The 24,975-nt window shown below is 33.4% G+C and overlaps 1 protein-coding gene across 1 annotated transcript; it reads right to left on the bottom strand.

Annotated features, from left to right (window-relative positions):
* Positions 1-11,641: 11,641 nt before the first annotated feature.
* On the bottom strand, positions 11,642-24,722 carry LOC133181060 (uncharacterized). Its single transcript, XM_061315603.1, has 4 exons — positions 23,287-24,722; positions 22,710-22,860; positions 18,094-18,226; positions 11,642-12,396 (listed from the first exon to the last, which is right to left on the bottom strand). The coding sequence occupies exons 1-4, from the start codon at positions 24,711-24,713 to the stop codon at positions 11,642-11,644; spliced, it is 2,466 nt and encodes an 821-aa protein (XP_061171587.1). The 5' UTR covers positions 24,714-24,722.
* Positions 24,723-24,975: the final 253 nt, after the last annotated feature.

Raw genomic sequence — 24,975 nt, 5'->3', positions numbered from 1 at the left:
TAAAAACAAGTAAATGTGCAGAGAGTGTAGAAGTCTGTGCATCACTTTTCTTGGTCTGGAATTCTTCAAACAGGACAGGATAGGTTTGGTAGGACACCCTCAGATTCTCAACTTTGTTTAGGTAGTTGCTTCTTGTGATTCACCTGTGAAATTATTATTTCAAAAATAAATATAACAAAATGTAGTAATGTAACTGATCATTCAATGTCAAGCTAAGCAAATAAAGCAATAGATAATATAAAATTAAAAACAAGAGGCCCAGGGGCCACATCGCTCACCTGAGCACTATGGCTAAGAAAAAGCAGAAATCAGTTTAGTCTTGAAAGGCTGAAAAGTTTAAATATAAAAGGGTGGGGGGAGGGGGGTATGAATTGAACAAATTTGAATCTACATTACCTGAGGATGCTTCCATTTAAATATGACCAATCATGGCTTTGCTGTTCTTGAGTAGAAGATTTTGAAAGATTTTTCCTACATATTCCTATGTAAAACTTTGATCACCCATTGTGGCCACACCCGACCCCCAGGGGTCATGTTTGAACAAACTTGATTCTACACTACCTCAGGATGCTTCCATGTAAATATGACCAATCATGGCTTTGCTGTTCTTGAGAAGAAGATTTTTAAAGATTTTTCCTACATATTCCTATGTAAAACTTTGATCGCCCATTGTGGCCCCATCCGACCCCCAGGGGTCATGATTTGAACAAACTTGAATCTACACTACCTCAGGATGCTTCCATGTAAATATGACCAATCATGGCTTTGCTGTTCTTGAGAAGATTTTTAAAGATTTTTCCTATATATTCCTATGTAAAACTTTGATCGCCCATTTAGCCCCACTCGACCCCCGGGGGTCATGATTTGAACAAACTTGAATGTACACTATCTGAAGATGCTTCCACATAAGTTTCATATTTTCAAGCTCAGTGGTTCTTGAGAAGATTTTTTAAAGATGCCATTAATTTTTCACGAATTCATAATTATCTCCCCTTGGAAGAAGGCGTGGCCCTTCATTTGAACAAATTTGATTTCCCTTTACCCAAGAATACTTTGTGGCAAGTTTGGTTGAAAATGGCCCAGTGGTTCTGGAGAAGAAGTCGAAAATGTGAAAAGGTTACAGACGGACAGACAGACAGACTACAGACAAAATGTGATCAGAAAAGCTCACTTGAGCCTTCGGCTCAGGTGAGCTAAAAATATGAAAGTGAGAGAGGGCCAAACTAAGCGTTTAATTATTAATTCATAATGGAAGTAAACAAGCTTGAAAGACACACAATTCAATCTTAGAACATGTACCTGGTATTTCTTAAATTTTAAGTTCATTTAGAGTGTATGTAGGTGTCAACCTTTCATCAACTACTTCTGTATATAATTAATATTGAAGGGTTTTAATTTGTAAGACAGAGTGAATTAAAGTTATACATGTATTTATTTGTGTATTTAACACATCACCATAAATGTGATGACACAGAATGGTCTACAAACAAACAAACTTATTTTGTGTGATCTCATATACTACATGTGTCTTCCTTCTGTGGCCAATCACGTATAAAATTTGAAAGCTAAGGATATTATAAAGATAACTAATATTGTTGACTGAGTTATATCCCATTCCCATATAAATGTTCAATGAAATCGATTCTTAGTGATTGGACTCTTACAACTATAGTTGTCTTTCTGAAATGGACAATTCCTCTGTGTAACATTTTTTTTTAAGTAATGAGGTAAATCAAAGATTGTTGAACAGATGGAATTCATTAAGATATGATTAATATATTTTATTAATATTTAGTCATGCAATCAGTAAGAATAAATACCTGTTGGCTCTCTATTCCCTTAGGAATACACCAGGTCTAGAGCACAGTCCTAAGTTAGCTTAGAGTACATTGATCAATCTCAGCTTTACACTAGCTGGCATTATGACAAAGGAGGGGACACAACTCAGATGTCTCAACCTGCAACACACAAATTATTTGAAGTGACCTGTTTTACACTATATCAGAGATAAAAAAAAATCTCCCAGTCATGGTTACTTTAAGGAAGGTATACTCAATGAATTGTGCCATAGTCACTGAAACTGCTTTCTGTCAATACCAAACAGCCAATTTCTGGCATAAAATTATTTACACCTTTTGCATTTAAATAAAATTAAATGAAAAGTGATTTGGAATATTACTGGTATGTACCCTAAATGACTGCACTGAACCGTAAACTTTGCTTAATTTCAGAAATATTTGATTTCAAAAATATAAAAAAAAAAAAATTCTGAGGAATTGTCAGAGAATGTACATGTACCATGATAGATTAATTTTGCTGGGAAATGAAAACAAAGACCAAATGACAAGGATTTTATTTTACAAACTAGATGTGTGTGGTAACACCACAAATGCCCCTGCAGACAGCCAAAATTTCAAATTGCAAATTGTAAATTGCACATTTGTAGCCAAGATAATGATTAGAAATTGAGAATTTTTAAATCTTTTCCAAGTTCAAGGGGGATAACTGTCAATACCATGACCAAATTCAAACTTGACCTGCATATTCCTATGATGTGTCCATATATCAAATTTGAGTTGAATGTGTACAACTGTTGCCGAGATAATGAACGGAAATTCAATGATGACGGAATGAAAGAATGACAGAACAGGGTAACACTATATGCCCCCCGACCAATTTATGGTGGGGGCATAAAAATTCTGAAGATTAAGGGGTACCTATATTCTCCTACATTTCAGATGACAAGGAAAGTATTTCTGTTCTGCTAAGGCAAATTTTCAAACTTCTAAAAAAAAAAAAAAAAACAAGTTCAAGCTATAGATTTCCATAAAAGAAGTGTTGCAATTATGACTTGGCAATCCATTATTATAATTTTTATTTCCATTTCACACAACAGAATTTGCATCAAAATCAAAGAATGTCTTGATCCCTCTCCTTTAGTGAGAGCAGAAAAAATTAAAATTAGACCCAACTAGATCACAATGTGTAGCAATCTTGTTGGAGCGGAATAAAGATCTAATTTGAGTTAGACTGAATTTATTTAAATTTGTTAATTTTTTGTGCGATTTTTTGAAGGATAATGACTAGCACATATTATTGATCTTTGCAATCAATCAGAGTTCAGCTTATTGTATAAAAGACAAGAGACAAAATGTACATAATTAAACCACAGGTGCTTCAAGGGAACACGAACACGATCCACCCCAACCCTCTAAAATTTTGGGCTTCCCAAGTTATTTTTTTATTTATTTTTTTAAGCATATATCTTGATGTATAATGCACTATAAAAATTCACAATTAATGCATTAATAAGCTATGTAAAAAATATACCAATGAAATAAATAGAGAGGTTATTTATATTTTTTTTTGGGGGGGGGATACATCAGATACCAGAGACATATATATCTCCGGATACATATACATGTATAGCTTATTGCATCAATTGTGAATTTTTATAGTGCATTATACATCAACAATATGCTTTAAAAAATCATGAAAAATAATTCAGAGAGCCATTAATGTTTTTTGGAGAAGTTGCTACCCCCCCCCCCCTTTCGCCTTTTGAAATCGTTGCAACGGGCCTGATGGGGGGGGGGGGGGGGTCCTGTCCCCAAGCACCTGTGCATTAAACCATGAGCATCAGAACCTAATGGGGCTAATTGTAGAATTGCTGGTGGTTGGCTGGGAGCAAATTTCTCCACTTTTTTTCCACAAAACAATATTAATTACACCCAATAAAAATATTCAGCAAAGTTCACTGTTCAACGGAATAGACCCCCACCCGATTTCTCCAACTTGATTTCGACGAGGATGTTAATTAAAGTAGTCTTTAATTTTGACCTATTTAACAATATAACTTAAATAAATATGACAAGTAATTCAGTGTTGTCTAGATTTAAAATTAGAAACAGCTGATTATTTCAAAAGCTGAGAAAATTCGGTCCATCGCAGTTGAGATTATTGCTAGCCTACTTTCGTTTTCCTGAATATAAAGACTTAAGCATATTTATCAACAAAGTAGTCATTATCCTTTTGTTGTTTCAAACAAGGGATTTAGCATTTCTTTCTACATACTTCATTCTGGGCATGCTGAATCTATTTCAGAGGCTCTACCGTATATATGATCATCAAACATTACACTTCCTGCCATGTGGTGTCTAGCCTCGCTTTCGTATTAAGGGAGGAATAATTATTTCATTTTAAGGATAACTTGAAAAGAGATATCTCTTTCATTAAGAGAGATATCTCTTTAACTTAGAAAGATATCTCTTTTTGAAAATCTAAAGAGATATCTCTCTAAATTAGAAAGATATCTCTTTTAACGTTGTTAAAGAGATATCTCTCTAACTTTAAGAGATATCTCTCTCGCTTTAAGAGATATCTCTCTAGCTTAAAAAGATATCTCTCTAAGTAAAAGAGATATCTCTCTTGCAAAAAGAGATATCTCTTTTGTTTATAGAGATATCTCTCTAGGTTATAAAGATATCTCTCTTAGTCAAAGAGATATCTCTCTTGGTCAAAGAGATATCTCTTTTAGTTAAAGAGATATCTCTATAAGCTAAAGAGATATCTCTTTAAGCTAAAGAGATATCTCTCTTATTGAAAGAAAAAATTATTTTACGAATAAATAGTAAAAGGGCTTGCCATAAATAAATCGTCTGCCAAAATACACAAATACGGCGAACGAGTGCTCAACAAATGAGTACAGAGCTACTTAAAACACTAAGTGAAGAGACACTAGAAGTGTAACGTGTTCTCCTTTGTTTACTGTATCACAAAGTTACTAAAGATACTCAAAAAAAATAAGATACTTACATATAATGATGAAATAAATCGTCTGCCAAAATACACAAATACGGCGAACGAGTGCTCAACAAATGAGTACAGAGCTACTTTAAACACTAAGTGAAGAGACACTAGAAGTGTAACGTGTTCTCCTTTGTTTACTGTATCACAAAGTTACTAAAGATACTCAAAAAAATAAGATACTTACATATAATGATGAAATAAATCGTCTGCCAAAATACACAAAAACGGCGAACGAGTGCTCAACAAATGAGTACAGAGCTACTTAAAACACTAAGTGAAGATGTATACTGTGGTTAGATGTCCACTAAGGACTAGTCGAGCTGTTCCCGCGAGAGAAAGGATACCTGATCCACGTTCTCTTAATGGGAAACTGTCGGCTTACCTATAAACTTCTCTTTGACAACATTTCTCTTACAGAGCCAAACTTACACTGGATCTTTTTTTTTTAAAATAATTAACAAAATAAATAATTTAGTAACTTAAAACAAATACACTTTATTTTCCATTACTTCGCCACTCAACAAATAATAGCATTATATCTTATTTAGTTTAAGATCAAAGTATCAGGAAAACAATTTAAATCTACATGCATTTAAAACTACATATATGTACATGTATTACTGATAAAAACGGTTTTAACTTCTTATTTATATCCCCCCTCTCTTAAAAGAGGTATTTCATTGCACTTCCGTTATATATGAAAAAAAAGTGAAATTAATAATTAAAATAAATTAAAATTAATAAAAAAAAAATATGTGTATATCAGCCATTCCAGGATTACGACCCATTATCAGGTAAAAGAATACTTCTACAGTTCACCTGGCTTACCACTAAAGCAATTCCGATACTATAAAAGAACGTGTTATTTTGTATTTTTTTTTTTTTGCATTTCGGATAGATAATAATTTTAATTTGATTTTTTTTGTATATTTTTATATATTTTATATTATATATTTTTTATATATTTTAAAATTGATCTTGGATCTCCTAGGAAACACGGAGATCCCTAGTAATATGGTAAGAAAAGCCATGTTTTTAAAGAAAAGTTGACTTGGGAAAGAAACTAAGTACCCTCCGCCCCCTACCCCACCCCATGAAAAAGGTTTTTCAGGTTTGGGCAAGTTTATGTAAATTTTGGTCAAATAATGTCCGAGTCCAACATTTGTATGAGTTGCCCCTCTCTTCCGGAAAACAGTTCTGGATACACGCATGAAGTTAAGTTATACTACGAGCTGTTATGATAACCAGACAATTATTACAATTTTTAGAAAGGTATTTTAATACGATGTAACATTTTCTTAAGCGTATATTTCATGAAGTCTGTTAAGTTGTGGTCAGTCTTCCAGATTGTCTGCTTGACTGAACATTTAAATCTGAATGATTCTGCAGATTACATTCCAAATACGTTCATCCTCTTTGGAAATTCTGAGGCGCCAGGCCGCAAGACGATAAATTGAGAACAAACTGAAGTCAAAATTTAGATTTTGAATATCTTGATTCTAATTCAACAAACATGTTTGAAAAAATGCAAGTTTGTCAAATATTCAATTACAAACACTCAATGAAACGAAGATGGTCGTATTTGGCGTCTGATCTGCAGGAATCATGTGTACGAAATATTTATGTGATTAGGTCAGCTGACCACAGCTGGACAGACTTTACAAAGATACAAACATAGAAAATTACATGTATTACATTTAGTTTGAAATACCTTGTCAAATTGTAATATTTAATTTTTTTTAATAGTTATAACATAGTAACGCTTCATTTTAATAAGGTATTAGGGTATATAGTTATATGCAATTACATGGTAACATGTATGAGGGGTTATCAAAAAGTTCGTGGACTGATGCGATAAAATTTATACTAATGTATATAGTCTGTGCTTACAAAATTTATCCGGAACATAAAACAACAAAAGTTTAAGAAATGTTGAAAATTTTAGCTTTATACGTTTGCCAAATTATTATTAAATAAAAAAGACATTATATGATCACCCGGTGCTTCATATTGTTTCTCAATGTCCTCTACCTCTATCTCATACACTTATCTTGATGAGATTCCCTTGAGTTAAGTAAGGAATTAATCATTCTAGTTTATATGACTTTACAATGAACAGCTGCTTGAAATGAATATATTCTAAATGGATCAATGCATATGAAAGATTCTCACTTTGTTATGCCAGCATATTTTACTTGTCGGAGTTCAATATCAACCACAAATGATCAACGTCACTTTTCAACGTGACTGACTTTTGACACTGAATATTTTTTGGGCATTTAAAAACAAGTACTCTGGATTTTATTTCTCTGTAGCCCGTTAAACATTTCCAAGTCTATACCAGTTTTTCCAGGGAAGAAACTTTATAGAATGTTGTGAAAAGAAACCCATTCCCCTTTTTGACGTCATTTTCAAGCCCTTAATTGTTTGGACACTCCATACAAAATTTATCATAATATTTTAAAGAACTTACAGAAAATATGAGGTAAAAATTGCAAATTTTACGGAACAAACATGTCATACCACATGCCTGAATTAACGGGATTTTTGGATGACAAATACTCATATCCAAAGCGTTTTCTCATTTATTCTCAGGTAGGAAAAAAACCGTCATGTTCGAGGTTGCGCCGCCTTGACATACCATTACTTAGAAAAACATTAAGAATTTATCAAAAAATAAAATTTATGATTTATGGTTTATTCTATAGAAAGAAAAGATGATGCTAACTTAATTGTAAAAATTCCCTATTGTACCTAAAGCTATATTAATTTCAAAATGCGAGTCCACGAACTTTTTGATAACCCCTCGTATATCAAAGTTTCAGTGAGTTTGAAGAATTACTAAGTCTTTCGCTTTCAGTGCAACTGCACAAAACTTAATCTAAATGAGAGTTTTAATAAATTATAAATTAAATTAAACTGGTAAAAGAATTGATTGTTTGCATTAAAAAATGCATGTAATTGATCCATGCAAGGATCTAACAAAAAACTTTATGCCAGTGCACTGGACTGGTAACTCATATTAAAAGAGTCGTCTTAATCTTAAGACATGCAGGCGCTGGAATATCCTAAGTTGATCTTAAGAAAAAAAAATGACCGTGCCCATGATTGATGCTTGTGGATCATCGAAATCGCCGTACTAGACGTGATAAAGTGTTCAGGGACATTGATAACCATCCTGATTGACCAAATACTGTAAAATAATATACATAAAAATATTTTTTGTGTTTGTTTATCAAATGTTTGTTTATGTTTTCCTCTCTCTCTCCTTTCAAAATATAATAAATAATAAGTGCATTTTTTTTAATAAGAATTACTAATTATGCCCCCGTAATCGAAGATTCGGTGGCATATAGTTTTTGGCTCTGTCCATCTGTCTCTCTGTCTGTCGGAAACATTTGGATTCTTTTTTCGATTCATTATGCATGCAAACATGTAAAAATAGGAAAAAATTGTGTCAACCCTAGATTTGAAAAAAAGAAAAATAGAAAGGGGGGTCCAGCCCCCAAGTGCCTGTGTGAAAGGTTTACAGAATATTAATACTATAGTTAATAACAATCTCAAAGTATCAAAGAATTTTACTAAAGTAAATCAAATTATCCGTTCTATAAATTTCGAATTTTTAAATTTCACTAATACTAATGTGCATTTTTTTTTATATCAATAGGAAATATAACCTGTATATATTCACATATTATTACTATAATTTACACCATTGGTATGAATTCCCCCTCCCCCCCCCCCCCCCCAAAAAAAAAAGGTCTCTGAAGTAAAGATTCATGATGAATCAAAGTATGTTCTAAATGGCTGTATTAACTATAGTTAAAAATCATTTAATTTTCTCTGAATACGAAGTTCAACGTAAAAAAGGATGTCAATTTATTATACAATATTATTTGAATATATTGTACAGCGTGTCTGCGCGTTTTATTCAGTGTAATAAACTTTTAATTTTCATGGATGTCCATTTTTAAATTAATGTATGATAATTTAACACTCAATCAAGCCGTCATTGTTTAGAACGAACCTAACTCAGCATTGATTTACATGCCTAAGTTTGTCGAAGAATTATCCTCAAATTTTTCTAAGATTATCTTCTGGAACATTCTTCAGACGATTCTTAGAAAAAAATTAGTAAACATACCTGCCGATACCTTTTTTTTTTTTTTGGAACAATTATATCCTCTTTTGGAAATATTTTGTGATAGGTTATCTTTGGTAAAGTGTTAAAAATGATAATTTGAGAAAAAAAAATCCATAGGTTTCATCGTTAAGGGCTGTTCAAAGGGACTAGGCCCTAAAAGAGGGATGGCCTAATTAGCAAAATTCACAGGTACTTTTGGACAGCCCCCCCCCCCTCACGAATATACCCCACAGGTCAAACAATATTTTTATGAATTTTTTTCATAAATTATTCTTCTAGTACACATTTACAATGTATTCCATTAGAAAAATCCAAAAAATAACGCAGAATTAACGTTTTACTAAAAAATCATACCCGTGGTATTATAAAATAGAGCAGTTAAGTCACTTCCATTTGTTTACGCTTGACCCCTCTTGGATATCAGGCCCGAAATATCATTTCCTAATACAGTCACCAAAATGTGTCATGATATCTTGTTTCGGTAGACATTTTTATCTTTAATCGTGCTCTCTAATTGCCCAGGCATTCCATAATAATCCGAGTATTCATCGTCAAACGTGAAAAATGCTACAAGATTTGGAAATGTCAAAGTAGAAATTACGGAAGTGATGCAAAAACGACACCTAGCGTGAAACTCTCGAGTTCTGAATGTTATAGAACTAAGGGAAAAGTCAGAGGTCTACGAAAAAGTTCGGGAAAATTTTGATTAAGAAGTCGAAATATTGATTCATTAGAATTAAATTCTGCTTAAGATTTTCGAGATGAGCGAGAGTAGTCGTCAATATTCCCTTTAAAGGATGTTATCACTGATACCAAATAGCGGTTTAAAAATCGCTTAAACATTATAATCTTGACATGTAACCCCCCTCCCCTCCACCTCGGCCGCTTTCCCTTTCTGCGTGGACATGGAATTTTCATTAAATTGTGTCTGCGGAAAGGTGGATATCCGTTAAATTAATGTGGTAGTAAATATAATATTTAGAATGATAAACTAGTTTTAAAAATAAGTAAAGACAGAAATGTGATCAAAAAATCTTCTTTTTTTCATTTGTTATAAATTCGCTACATGTATAATCAATATTGATTAATTTGGGGACGGGGGCTGTGCACGTCATTACAAGTTACCGTGTTGGAGAAAAACAATTGACCGGTTGATGAATGGTTGTACAACCCATGCAATATTTAGCAAAATTACCAAATTAAAGTGAAAGTTGCGGGTCCTTCGGATGAGACCTTAAAATCCAAGGCCCCGTGTCACGGCAGGTGTTGGCACGATAAAAATCCTTCACTGCTCAATGGCCCTGAGTGCCGAGTAAAGGTCAAAATTTGAAGCCTTTCACCGGTATCCTGTGACGTCTCTATATGAGGGAAAAATTCTCGAATGGGACGTAAAACAACATACAATCAATCAATCAATCTTGTTTACTTTTGGGATTGCTATTGATTTCATCTGTTTGGCTCAAATTTATGAACATGATAAGGGAAAAAAAATGGGCGTATTTGGCGCGTGATCTGCAGGAATCATGTGTACGAAACATTTATAGATTACATGACCACGATTTGGTCGGCTGACCACAGCTGGACAGGCTTTACAAAGTAAAATGTTACATGATTTTATTTGAAATAACATGTGAAATTGTAATATTTAGGTCCGCTTACCTTAACAATCAAATTATAACATAATAATGCTTCACATAAATAATAAACAACAACAACATAATAAGAATAGTGAAATGCAATATATTACAAGTACATGTATATTTAAGTACAAGTAGGTTGGAAGAAATGCTTTCGCTCTCGATGCAACAGAACCAGTTTTTATCTATTTTAAAATAAATCAGTACTAAAAAAATCAAACTGACAAAAGAATTGATTGTTTGCAATTGATTGTTAAAAAGGTTATGTTAATGGTCTCTTGGTCTTCTCTCCAATTTTTTTTTTTTTTTTTTTAACAAATGATTTCTTTGAATTAGAATGCATACAAATAACGTTTGAAAATCAACATGGACCAAAGTATAATATTATCAATAAGACCATATTTTGTATGTCCAGGAAAAATGTCCCCGCTGTTGTTGTACACCAACCATATGTGTTCCAGAGATAGCTAATTTCTAGAAAAACGTGTTTAAAAATGTGACATTTTGTACCAAATGAATCATCTAGCCTAATTTCAAGTTATTTTTAGCAAATAAAATACAATATCGGAAAATTATATCCCTTTCCTATTTCACAGGAACCCGTTACATCAAAAGAATGCTAAAACTTCATGTGACAGAACAATGAAATTTTCATTTTTAAAGTGCGCCCATATTCCATCCGAATGCCAATCAAAAACGCCCTCATTTTTCAAATTCTATCAAAATTTCTTGACCTCCTGGATATTGTACAAAACAAATCAAATTTCTATTTGTGAATTTATGATCAACATGTTGATGATTTGCGGGGCTGGGTTGTGTGGGTATCCACAGGGTTCACATTAAAAAAGAAAATGAACTGTTAACTCACATATTTTCGTGGGACCAAATTGATTGGTTTGAAAAGACGTTGGGGAATTCATCTCGTGATTACAGAAGTGTTGGGTTGTTATAAATATGAAATTTTACATTTCATGGAGGACATGAATTCGTGGACCCCTATAAGAATTAGTGTTCTCACAGATTCAAATAAGATTAAAAATATAAATAATCATTAGCCTCCACCACCACCCCCGCAGCCGCCGCCACATCCACCACCACCACCACCACCACCACTACATCCACCACCGCCACATCCGCCACCCCCACCACCTCCACCACCACCTCCTCCACCACCACAGCCTCCACAGCCACCACAGCCTTCGCAACCAGCACCCCCATCACTTACTGCACCAAGAGCACCCCCATCACTTACTGCACCAAGAGCACCCCCATCACTAACTGTTTCACCACCTCCAAAATGACCTCCATCTGTATCAATGACGCAATGACCTTGATCAAATCCTACAACAATATTTTCACATACAATGCTTCCAGCACCACACACAGTGCAAACATTAGGACCATATGCATGATAAATGAAGTGATTAGAGGGTGTTAGATGTAGAAGACCGGCTGCTAACATGAACGACATATCTTCATCTGGAAATCTTTCAACTCTTCGTCCACCTCTGGATATCATTTCTGATTTTAAAGAATTCCCAGGCTGCCATTCGGAGGGACGTGGCACACACAGCACATGTAGAAGAGCAATGGAAAATGACAAGGCAACAGAGTTCAGAACTTCTCCAGCTGTTGTCAACCTGCAGGTTATCCTACCAGTAGTTAAATCTATTGCACATCCTTCAAACTCTAATAGATGGTCTTGCAAAATATTAATTTCAAATCGCTTTTGGGATTGACTTTTATGATCCACTTGATAAACCTTTACTTGCAGATGACCTGTATATCCTGGAATTCCTTCTTTGCCTAAAAAAAAGAAAAAGATTTTGACCATGCTAGAATTACTAATAAAAAGTTTTATATATTCCCTTTATCCTAGCTAAGACTGACTTTCACAATAGAATATGTTTGAATATACCGCTTCGAAAAATTTGTAGAACATTGATTGGCTAAAAACAGATCACATGATGTCCTGAAATTTTCTTAAACACCATCAACGAGCAGCGGGTGTACAAAAAAATCGGGCGTAAGATTCTGTTCTACTTGTATGTGTGTCTGATGTAATTGAATGGCGACAAACAAACAGTTTGCTGAAATTTATTATACGTATCTTTAACGGTGATGAAGCAAATCTGAGAATATATGATGTTCAATAATATTTTGAATTATATTTTTTTTAAGTATGTCGAAACTTATCTTGTTTAGGGTCCTCCACATTTAGATTTGATTTTAAACGCACCGAATAGGGTTATGCAGAACTGTGTGCATATTGAAAGAAATGGTTAGTAGAGTTTAGTGCATTTTTATATATAACAGTACGAGAGAGAGAGAGAGAGAGAGAGAGAGAGAGAGAGAGAATTTTTTCTCTATTATTCCAGGCTCTCTGAATGGCTCAAACTTGATCACATAATCAAGTATTTAACAGCATATAGACTTTGTTTTACTATTTAAAGATTCTGAAATGCATATTGACTTGATGTCTCTAAAAATGGAAAACATTGTTACATCTTATCTGTTGTTACAGAATATCAGTTTATAAATAGGATTTAAAGTATAATTTTTTTTTTAAGAAGCATCAAGTAATATTAGCTATTGTGAAGTCAGCTTCATTGCTGTTTTATCTAAGAAATAAACAACGTTATTCAGTGAACATGGCGTTATGAATAGCAATTGCTCTGCTGGCACATTCCATGATGCGCGCTCGTGCATCATGGAAAATATGCCAGCAGAGCTATTGCTATTTATAATGCCATGTTCACTGTATAATCGTTGTTTATTACTTATACCTATGTATTTGCAATCTGTGATGTTGTCAAGAATATCAGAGGAAATCCTAGCTTACATAAGGGTACGGCTGCTTGTCTCCAGTAAAGAAAAAAATGACAATAAAACGAGAAGACCTGATTAATCAATCTTTTCTTAATAAATCACAAATAATATATATGGTAGTTGCAATTGCTTCTCAGTCATAGTTATCTGGATACATGCCATGATGAGATATATACCGCGTCGTCTTCAAATTCTCATAGATCTATTTTTTTTGTTTTTTGTTTTGATGCAGTGTGGACGTCATCGTTCAAAGTATTGAAAATTAACAATTTGACAGTAGGATAAAAAAGAGAGTACTTTTATACTGATTTTAATTTAAGAATGTTTTTAAGTTCTTAAAAATTTATTTAATGAGCTGAAATCATTCTTAAAATAGATGTTCTATTACAGAAAATTTGTTTCATCTGAACGTGAAATACCCTAGCGTGAAGAGTTATAATTCTTTGCAAAAATATGCATAAATTAATATGAACAGAAAAAATAAAGATATAGCAGTTCTTTTAAATTTTTAAAAAGTTTTATTATACAATGAAATACATTGACCGAAATTTAGTTTTTAAAGGTATAAGTCAGCAATTCTAATCATTTTGCATTTCTTTTTTTCCTGAGAATATTATTAAAACTAAGATTTATTCCTTTTGCAGAACATTTGATATATATACTTCTGAACGCGCTTTATCAGTGGATTAGCTTGTACTGTGCGAATATGAGACAAGAATTGCACTCATTACGGAACAAGTTGCGTCTCTTGTCCTATGAAAGCAACTGAAGAGTGCAGGTTTATAGTGGGAAAGGACATGTACAGTAGATATGCAAATATAGATAATTTCCATTATTAGAAACATCTAGTCGATATGCGTTTCAGAATCCTTAAATGGTAACACAAGTCAATATGCTGTTATATAATTGATCATGTAATCAAGTTTGAGCCAATCAGAGAGTTTGGAATAATCGATAAAAATTATATATATATATATATATATATATATATATATATATATATATATATATATATATATATATATATATATATATATATATATATATACACTTAACAAAACTTCTAAGTGTTCACTCTAATAAATGTATTTATTTAAAAACTACATGATGGAATGGTATGATATTTTCAAATTATTATAACCAATGAGACTTCTCAACAATTGTCGAAAGAAAATCACTTATCACCGATGAAAACCAATGTCCCGTGACGAAGCTTAAAAAACAATAAATCTGTACTCTGCGACACGTGCTTTGTGTAATCAGCTTCTTTTTGTGATCATTATCAATTTTTAACAACTGGTTTAACTAAAAAAACACAAAACATGGGCAAAATGACCATTGAGGGGGGAGGGAGAGCCGTTGGAACGTTGATATCTGGATCATCCTTATGACACGTTTTACTAACTTTTATTTTACTGTTTATTTGTCCTTGATATTACTTTTAAAGATTAACAACCAGTATAAAAATCCATTTAAACACATTTTTCTATAGGTTATGTCTCATTTTTATCGTAAACTTATCCCAATTTGAAAGCTTTGGACAAAATTTAACCAAACCGGAAGTGATCTGGATCTTCGTCTGAGGCCAAGGTTTCGCGTCACAATCAGGTTAAAAGATTGTTACATGGTCCTGAACCACTTTAGAAACATTTAAATCAGCAACTTCAATGGTAAGAAAATGGCAACAAATTGGTGCTCATGGCAGTCCAATATCATCTCAAACAGTCTGAATCATCCTTAAAGAGGTACACTTACGTGCGTAACGCCCAAGAAGGGTCTAAGTGTTGACAAAAAGGCATCTGTGTGATGCACTAGCCTGCCAAATACCCGAATCTGAATCCAATTGAACACATCTGGGACTTTCAAAGTCCAAGTCCCCCCTCCCCCTTCCACACAAAATTTCAACGGTTTAGAAAGATCCATGCAGTAGGTGTGGCAGCAGATAGGTCAACCTCCTATTCAGGGGTACCATCAGTCTCACTGAGAAAAGGATGTCTTGCTATAATTTGAACGAGTGGTGGTCTTACTCCATAGAGATTATTTTATGTGAATTTTCATTTTGAGGGTACACCATGTCCTTGACACTTTGCTTTAAAGTTTGACGAGATACTTACATGAAATTTACGCAACATCGAACTGAAATACGCATCATCAACCATGAATTAAAGAAATTATTTATTGTATGCATTTGTTCTTTATAACTTAGAAAATGTTAGGTGAACACTTAGAAGTTTGGTTCAGTGTATATATATAATTTTATATATAAGGTCTATCCATAGAAAAAATCGAATTCACAGAAAAGCATATCTAACGAGCACGAAGTGCGAGGTCGATATACTTTTCTGTGAAGTCGATATATATATAAACTGACCGAATTAAAGAGCTATATTTGTTATATCATTTTTTTCAGAGACTGACAAAGCACAATTTGAAGATAATGGGAACAAGCCACAAGTTTTCTCTTCTGTCTTTTTTAATACTAAGAGACTATAGCTAGAGATCAAAATAAATTATGCTGTTTTATGTAATTGTGTTGCGTTAACGTTTATACTGATAAAGTAGTTTAGGAAATTTACTAATTCTAAAGGCTACAGTTATTTTATTATGTTTGTATCGGTTTTTGAAAAACATATCTAATATGTTTTAATATAAAGTAGATCCTTATTCAAGGCATTGTTACGTCTTACCAATTATTACAGAACATCACAATTATAAATAGGAGTTGAAGTATTTTTTTTTTCAGAAACATCAAGTCATACACTGTATTAGGTATTGTGGCTCAAGTACAAAATAAGACGAAAATAGTTCCTTTGTTTATGTTAATCTTTTTCTCGTAAGAATATCTATTTTTGCATATTCATTAACTTGAAACATTATGTATGAATATTCAGATAAAGAAATAGATCATAAATGTACAAAACAAGATATCTGTTTCGCATATTTATTTATTTTATTCATACTTGTCTACCTGTCGACCTGTCAAGATATATGAATGACAGGTCGACAGGTTGAAATTATTTTTACTGTGTATTTCGAAATCATAAAAGTGCAATTGGTTGACACTATTATTACTGTGTATAGTAAATCATAAATAAATAAAATAATTAATAAACATGCTATTATATCTTCTCGACAGGTTGACAGGTAGACAGGTCGACAGGTTGACACTACTATTACTGTGTATTTTGAGGTCATATAAGTACATTTGTTTATAATTTAATTTTGTTTGTATTCTTGCCTCTGATTGGTTAATATAAAAAAGGAAACACAAATTATTTCTGTATAACCTGGTTTGGTATGGGGACACACCCCCCTGACAACCAGCTGAATCATCTGTATCCATACAATCCTCTCATTTCCAGTCCTCGGGATTCATGGAAAATTCCAGATTTAATAAATGTACCTTTAACTTCAAACAATAATTCGATCTCAACACATGATAACAAACAACAAGACTGCTAGGCCTATGTATCAGTTTTTACCTCCCCTCGCTTCCCATCACTTCCGTTACTACGGTTGTATTATTGAGCGGCAAATTTGAACTGATGAAAAGCAACGAAATTTTACACCCATAGTTATTTAATGATTTCAAAATTAAATTATAAGGAATGACTCTAATTCTTGGCCAAATTATTCGAGTATAACCTGGTTTGGGTCAGTTTACGCTGTTTTATAATCCGCGAAGCGGATTATAAAACAGCGTAAACTGACCCAAACCAGGTTATTCGCGGATTATAAAACAGCGTAAACTGACCCAAACCAGGTTATACTCGAATAATTTGGCCAAGAATTAGAGTCATTCCTAAAATATCGTGCTATAATATCTGGTCGACAGGTCGACAGGTTGACACTACTATTACTGTGTATTTTGAAGTCATATAAGTATATTTGTTTATATCGTGCTATCATATCTGGTCGACAGGTCGACAGGTTGACACTACTATTACTGTGTATTTCGAATCATATAAGTACATTTGTTAATATCGTGCTATTATATCTGGTCGACAGGTTGACACTTCTATTAATCTGTCGACCTGTCAACCTGTTGACATGTTTACCTGTCGACCTGTCAACTTGTCGACCTATCGACCTCTTGACCTATCTACCTGTCGACCTAATACGTACAAAATAACATTTGTGTTGTTATTTTAGATGTATACATAGGTTTTATTTAATGTTTTATCCCTTCAATACTAAATTTAATCAATATGTTTGTGAATGTTCATTATAAAGTAATTTGCATTTATTGTTTTGTACAAATATTTATATTAGAATATAACCGATATAATTATTATGAATATTTATGATCTTTCACACAAAAAATTTTAATAATTTAACCGATTTACCGCAGATTATCTGGATGGGACTATTTTTGTCTTATTTCGTACTTGACCCGGTATTGTAAAACAGCAATATTGTTGTTTTACAGAAAATTATTTCCATTTTTAGAAATATCAAGTCGATATGCATTTCAAAATCTTTAAACAGTAACACAAGTCTATATGCTGCTTTATACTTGATCATGTGATCAAGTTTGAGCCAATCAGAGAGCTTGGTATAATTGAGAAAAATCATATATATATATATATATATATATATATATATATATATATATATATATATATATATATATATATATATATATATATATATATGTATATAGGTGAAGGGTACCTCGACTTCCTGGAATACCTCGTCTAAATCCGTCCCACTTCCCTTTGAGAATCAAAGAATCTCCTTCGTTGGTTTTGATGACAATGGCTCTTTCACCGGAACCTGGGTCCAGAGTTATATTGTCCGAATCTACCTTTGTAAATTCAATGACAACAATTTACTATAATATATTTCTAAAAAGGCCCGTAGGAAGCAATTTCAGTTTGGGGGTTGGGTGTGGCACAGCCATACATTTTCAGTTGGGTGAAAATTCCTTGACAAGCAATAAAAAAAAGGTCATCAGACGTTTTTATTGATGGGGCATAAGTATATAGTTGCTATAATTTCTATAGTAATCTATATATCGGCAAAATTATTGGAGGGGGCACCCCCCCCCCCCCCCCCCGTTGCCCTCTCCCCGGTTACTACGGCCATGCTAAATTAAAATATCAGTGATGCTAGTTAACATTAAGGAATTCTTATAGATTATAAAGAAGTATTAGATATTTAACCGAGTTTTCTAAGTAGGCTGTTCAGGCATAACAGGTGACAAATATAGAAATTTAGCAATTTAAATGCAACGGTTTCTGCAATTGTGTTCCCATGATACATAATTATTGTGTGCCTGCACTATATCTCGAGTTTCATGCATCTATTCTGCTTTATTCATAGAGCTCAAAAATGAAAGGAATTAAGAACTGAGATGCATATGAACCTAGGAAGGTTAACCTGATGATAGTGAAATATAATCCCCTTCCAGATCCAGCCCCTACCCCCAACCCACCCCACCCTCTAAAAATAATTTAATATAATGATCCACGTAGGCTGGTATCCTCATTCATTTTATGTTAGAATAAATTTTTATTATGACTCATTTCAATAACCCAATTCTTCAATGAATTAAACATTCGGCGTTCAGCAATGCTTAATGGCAAACCTTTCCAAAGTTGATTTGTTGAAGGGCAGAGTCAAATAAAAAAAAAAAAGCACAGAAACACAAAATTCGTGTACTATGTAGTTACAGAAAGATTTTAATTTGTATTATCTTTACTTATAAATTAATAAATTTTGCAAATTAACTCCGAAACGAGTGCACCAGAGTTCTCACTTACTCCTCTAAGAATACACTAAATACATGATGATGTCCGAAAACTATTTGTAGATTTCACTCGCATAGTAAGTATCGTACATTAAATTAAAAGTCTACTTTCATTTTCTATAAACAGCCATGAAATAGCAAAAACGTGAGTACAGTGGCGGTTCCGGTTGGCGGATCTAAGTTACTGGCAATTTTTAATGAAACTGACAACAAGCAATCGTTTATTTATTTCATAAAACGTCATCACTGAATTATTCAATCAAAACTTGATTTAAATGATATAAAAGAAAGAAGTTGGGATAACCGATTAAAAAAGGAAATGTGCAAATTATTCACCGATCTTAATATTGACGGAAGCATCTAGAACAACATATAGCATCGAGCCCGATGTTAAAAAGAAAAACGAGGCGAGCTGCATTAACATAAATAAAAAAAAAGCTTTTGTGTGAATGGTCATTGACATAATGGTAAATGATTGATAACACTATAAATTTGTGAATATATTATATATCGAAAGACTATTAGTAGGTTTTCCTAATAAATTTATCGGTAAAATTTATATATTCCTACTGAGAGCATCGTGGCAACGAACCCGAAGTACAATATGCACTTCGTAATAAACTTGCTTACATGAAAAGAGAAAATAAATGAATAACGTATTGTTCAAATACAATTAAAGCTGTAAAATTTTGTGCTTTAATCAATACATTTCAGTTTTTTTTTTCTGATTACAGTCTTTTGTATCAAATACTCGGCCTATTCATAGGGCGTTAAAAGCTAATTTTTATCTATTGAAAAAAATGTGCATATTCGCTGCTTTTATCCTTGACGGAAATGAAATAAGAGCACCTGAAGTACAATATCCGTAACATAGTATAACAGGTTTCATAATAAACGTCAATTTATGAATTTATTTTTTAAGTTTTTACAAAAGGGGGTGGAAGGGAGGGGGACGTACATCTAATTTATCTGGGATTTTGAACAAAGTATTTCTTCCTGCTATAAGCCTGTAGGCTGTCAGTAGGAACTACAATATATATTATTGGAATTTTTCTGTCCGTAGTGGTATAATTTCATTTCCCCGCGCTTGCGCAGGATTTCATCTAGTATTACTTCAAAAAAAAAAAAAACTTCACATCTGCAGTACCTGGCATTACAGGCTTACATCAACGAAAAAATGTACATGTACCTCCTTTTGGCGGGAGCTTGTAATTTCAGTTAAATTTGGTCTATGATTGGCGCTGTAGAGGAGATATATTTATGCCTGATTCTGACCTGTATAATCAATTTCAGGACTCCTGATTTGGTTTGTTTTTTTTTTTTTTTATAATATGGTTGTCAAAAGCCAAGGCGCACGCGAACGCTAAACACAAAAAAAAAAAACTTGAAATGGCCTAATGTAAGTACTTCTATAGTATATAAATAGACTATAAATAGATAATGTGGAGATAAGGATAGCATGAGTGCAGTTGCTGTAAATTTAATTTGGTTGTATTCATGTATACATGTATATTGCTTGTTTTTTAACTAATCAGTAGCCGGGAAGACAGCCAATAAATGAAAATGATGGAAAAGAGCAAAGGATAACTCATGCAGAATCTTAACATTTTGCAAAAAGAAACATCTTAAAGAAATGCATAATAAATGCGTTGATATCTTGAACTGCACTCTTCTGTAAAACGCCTGTTTCAATGTTTTAATCGAAGATTCGGGTATATAGTTTTTGCCCTGTTCGTCCGTCTGTCTAGACATTTTGATTGGTTGGGGATATGACTTTCATATTTCACATATGTATTCCTTGTGACAAGACCTTGCCTTGGGTACCAACATATTTGTCCTCTTGACATTGACCTTGGAGTTTGACCCACTTTTGCAAAAATTTACCCAATTTTAACCTTGGCCATAAGTTTTCAACAATTGGCGCTAGGGCTTTCATATTTCACATGTGTCTTCATCCTGACAAGACTTAGATGTAAATATTGTATACCTTGACCTTAGAGAGTTTGACCCACTTTAAAAAAAAACTATAACCTTGGCCATAACATTTGAATAGTTAGTACTAGGGGTTTCAAATTTCATAGGTATATTTCTTGTGACAAGACCTTCCTTTGGATACCAACCGTTTTGACCTTTTGACCTTGGAGTTTGACCTACTTTTGAAAATCTTGGACCTTCGCCATAACTTTTGAACAGTTGGTACTCTAGGGCTTTTGTATTTTGTATATGTGTATTTCTTACGTACAGGCACTTGATTCGGTAATAAATTTTCAACCCGTAGTATAAAAATAACACAAGGTACTCAGCTTCGAATTACATGGAGCACCACCTTCACCAGAATCGCACATTTGCAGAGAGCAAAATTAAAAATATGAGTGGGTTTACAAATTCAATTCCAATAGGATTAAATAATGTAGTGAATAAATTAAATTTGTTTACGCCCATCTCCCATTTTCCATAAAATATTACGATATTTTCCGATGTAATTTTAAAACAGATTTTTTAGCCAATCAAAATCTCTGCCATGGATAAGTACATACCATTTCATGGTGTGATTCGACTTTTTCAATCGGTGAGCAGAGTTTTGACGTTGTTTAAGGAAATAAAATAAAATAAAGACAAGCATGCCACATATGGTTGTGTAGATAAAATATCGTAGAAGACAATGGTAATAAACAGTTTGCCAGTTCTTTTTCTCTGAAAGTGTAAATGTGTGTGATACTGGGGATGGGATACTCCATATAACCTTGTGTTATTAACCATGGGTTAAAAATCATTACCAAATCAAGTTCCTGTGTTCTTATGACATGGTCTTCGCCTGCGTACCTTAAATTGTGCCCCTTTTGACCTTGACCATGGAGTTTAACCAACTTTTAGAAAACATTATCCTTGACAATAACTTTTGAATGGTTGGTACTTGGGCTTTCATATTTACCAGGTATATCCATGGACACACGTTCTCTCTTTGGATAACAACAATTTTTATCATTTTTCATGGAGTTCGACTTGCATTTGAGAAACTTTAACCTTCGCCATAAGGCCTTATGGAGGCATCAGTGTTCCACAAACACATTTATATGGCAAATATGATCGCGGTATGACTGAAATATATTGAGTTAACGAACAGTATTCAAACTCAAAAGTCCATTCAAACAATACAAATCAGGAGCAGAGCAAACACGGACCTCTAAAACATCAAAGATGGGATCAGGTACCATGGAGGAGTAAGCATCCCCTGCCGACCAGGTCACATCCACAGTTTCTGACTATCTTGATGAGTATTGATCAGGGAATTTAGATTATAATTATTGTTTTTCCAATGTCAGGGACGTCGAATAAATGTATTAGCCACTTAATAGCGTAGTGACTTTTTTGCTCTGGTGAACAAATATTTTTTTTAATTTTTGAATTCATATCGAAATTACCTTTCAATATGTGTCCATGTGTGTCAATTTACTTAACAATTCTTGCAACAGAAGGAAACAAAAATTACTTGAAAAAGTGAAACACTGAAAATCATACCAATGAAATAAAGATATACCTGCTTTCTCAATGGTAACTGATCAGAACCGATAATATGTGCAACTGCAGCCATTTTGTCATGATAAAACACTTGGACAACTGATGTCATAATCTTTACACAGTGTATAAAGCGACATGTAAAACTAATATTTCCAGTCTGGTCCCTCAACCTGTAAAATCATAAGGTACGTTACGATTTAAAGAAAATAAACTATTCCATATACAAAAAATACAGTATAAACAGAGTCTTTATTTAGCAAGGGTTTAATTTTGGCATCATTAGCAAGAGCGTTAAATTAGTTAATATATACCGCTAATAATTTATTTCACATCGGAGGTAAGACTTATCTTTCATGGCAGTATAAAATCGCTAAAATTAATTCTCACTTAAACTATGTACCTATTTTTTAAGAAGAATGGCTAAATCAGAGTCTCACTAAAACTTCCATTTGTACGGTACTTCGTTTTAAGTCAATGCAATTTTAACCAAAGAGACATTGTTTATTGAATAGTAATTTAGATATTTGTAAAAGATACTAGACAAATGAGTAGATACTAGTATTTTTTTTTTTTGCTAAATTGTTAAATTTTCTTACCTGTGTGAAGCTACCTGACAAATGTTTTGTGCGTCAGAATTTGGCAAAGGTACAGGACCCCAAAGTTGTTCTATGTTTGTTGGCATGTTTACATTTTCGTAGTCACCTCGCTCCAAAAATAACACAATTTCACCAAAAACGGATGAGAAAGACCCTCTGACGGAAAGTTTTGCTGTAGACAACGTGCTCACTACCTGCATATCCCTCTCAAAATGAAATTCACCACTTTTTAATGACTCGCTGATGATGAAATTAAGAGTAAATCTTTCTCTGTGTTTCCCAATAGCTTTGGATTTCCCACTAAATAGGCCGTTTCTTGTTTCCAGCCCAAAAACAAGAATTGAATCATGGGGGCCATATGAAAACTGTGTTTCCATCTTATCCCACATCATGTTCCCCATTTTTCCTGTCAATTTTTTTATCAAAGTAATTTTGCTGGACATGACGTCTAGCTTAGAAACCTTTAACTTGATATTTTTTTCACTGAGATAAGCGTTTGGTGACGTGATGGATAACTTCCGAAGAGTTACTACAGCTCCTTTTATACACATTTTGTCGATGTCTTGCTGTGTGACCTGATAGAGTTTACCTCTTGGAGAGTCGCCTCGGTACATGGCTCCAAATTTAGAAAAGGATACACAGTATGTTTCTAACCAGAGCTTTCTTGTTCTTTCATCAGACACAGATAGTTTGGATCCTGAACTTCTGTCGGTCACTGTGTCATCATGGACAAGGATTCGACCAAGAAGTGATTCTGTGACTCTTATATAATCGATTGGATGAAGTTGATGTGTGTGCCAAATGAGGTCAATATCATAACAAGGCACTAAAAATTCGTTCGGATGTTTCTTTTTTAGATGCAAGTACATCTGATATCTAACACAAGCATCTGAGAGAAATTTGTCGTCTTTGTAATGTGGAAGATGGATGTTATAAAAGAAATCTTGTTGCCGATGGATAGCTGCCAAAAGATCAAAATTAAAATGCGATTTATATTCCGTTTCTGAATCAGGTATCTTTCCATTGCAATTTCCTAGGAAAAGCTCAAACTTTTCACTAGGATAACATCTGGACCAAATCTTCTCGGTTACTTCTTTTCCATGTGGTGACTTTATTACTGAGTGATCAAGGACTCTTCCAAACAGTGACTTGCAATCCTCTGCATACCTATGTGGTGCTAGCATATGACAGTGCCAAACCCATTCTATGTCAATTGGCGGGTGTAGATACTCAGGCTTTGAGGTTTGATCATTCTGAGCAACAAGTGGAAGCCATAGGTTTTCGTATCTGTAAATAGAATATCGCAGCACTGCGTCGTTTCTAAGGTATTCCAAACTTTGGACCTCGAGTAGAAAGTCATATTCCGATTTCGATGCTTCAATAAGATCCACGCCAAACATTACTAGTGATTCCGATAATCCCGACATGACTGTACTCTTTTATCTTTAAATTAAAAATAAAACAAGAAATTATTTTTCTTTACAATACTAACGCATCTATATCATTTTTGAAAATATTTTGTTAGCGAAAGGTTTATATACCCTCCACAATATAAAGACAATTCATATAATTATTTTTCTGTTGCTATCATTTGCGTAAAACAACCCCTTTTTGAGCAGATTAAAAAAAGATTAAAACAGAAAAGAAGAGAAATATGGAATTATCTACTTTGATATATGGTATTACTCA

This window comes from Saccostrea echinata, unplaced genomic scaffold (assembly GCF_033153115.1).
Source record: "Saccostrea echinata isolate AGI-Se365-2 ecotype Australia unplaced genomic scaffold, CSIRO_AGI_Sech_v1 ptg000008l, whole genome shotgun sequence".
NCBI classification, from domain to species: Eukaryota; Metazoa; Mollusca; class Bivalvia; order Ostreida; family Ostreidae; genus Saccostrea; species Saccostrea echinata.
This window is presented reverse-complemented; position numbering and strand designations above follow the sequence as displayed.

What these genes read in the sequence shown, in the direction of transcription:
- LOC133181060 (XM_061315603.1), bottom strand. Translation starts at nt 24,713, where the DNA reads ATGTCGGGATTATCGGAATCACTAGTAATGTTTGGCGTGGATCTTATT. An exon ending in TGTCAGGTAGCTTCACACAG is followed by an intron (nt 22,861 to 23,286) that starts GTAAGAAAATTT and finishes ATGATTTTACAG; the next exon opens with GTTGAGGGACCAGACTGGAA. An exon ending in AGTTACCATTGAGAAAGCAG is followed by an intron (nt 18,227 to 22,709) that starts GTATATCTTTAT and finishes GAATTTACAAAG; the next exon opens with GTAGATTCGGACAATATAAC.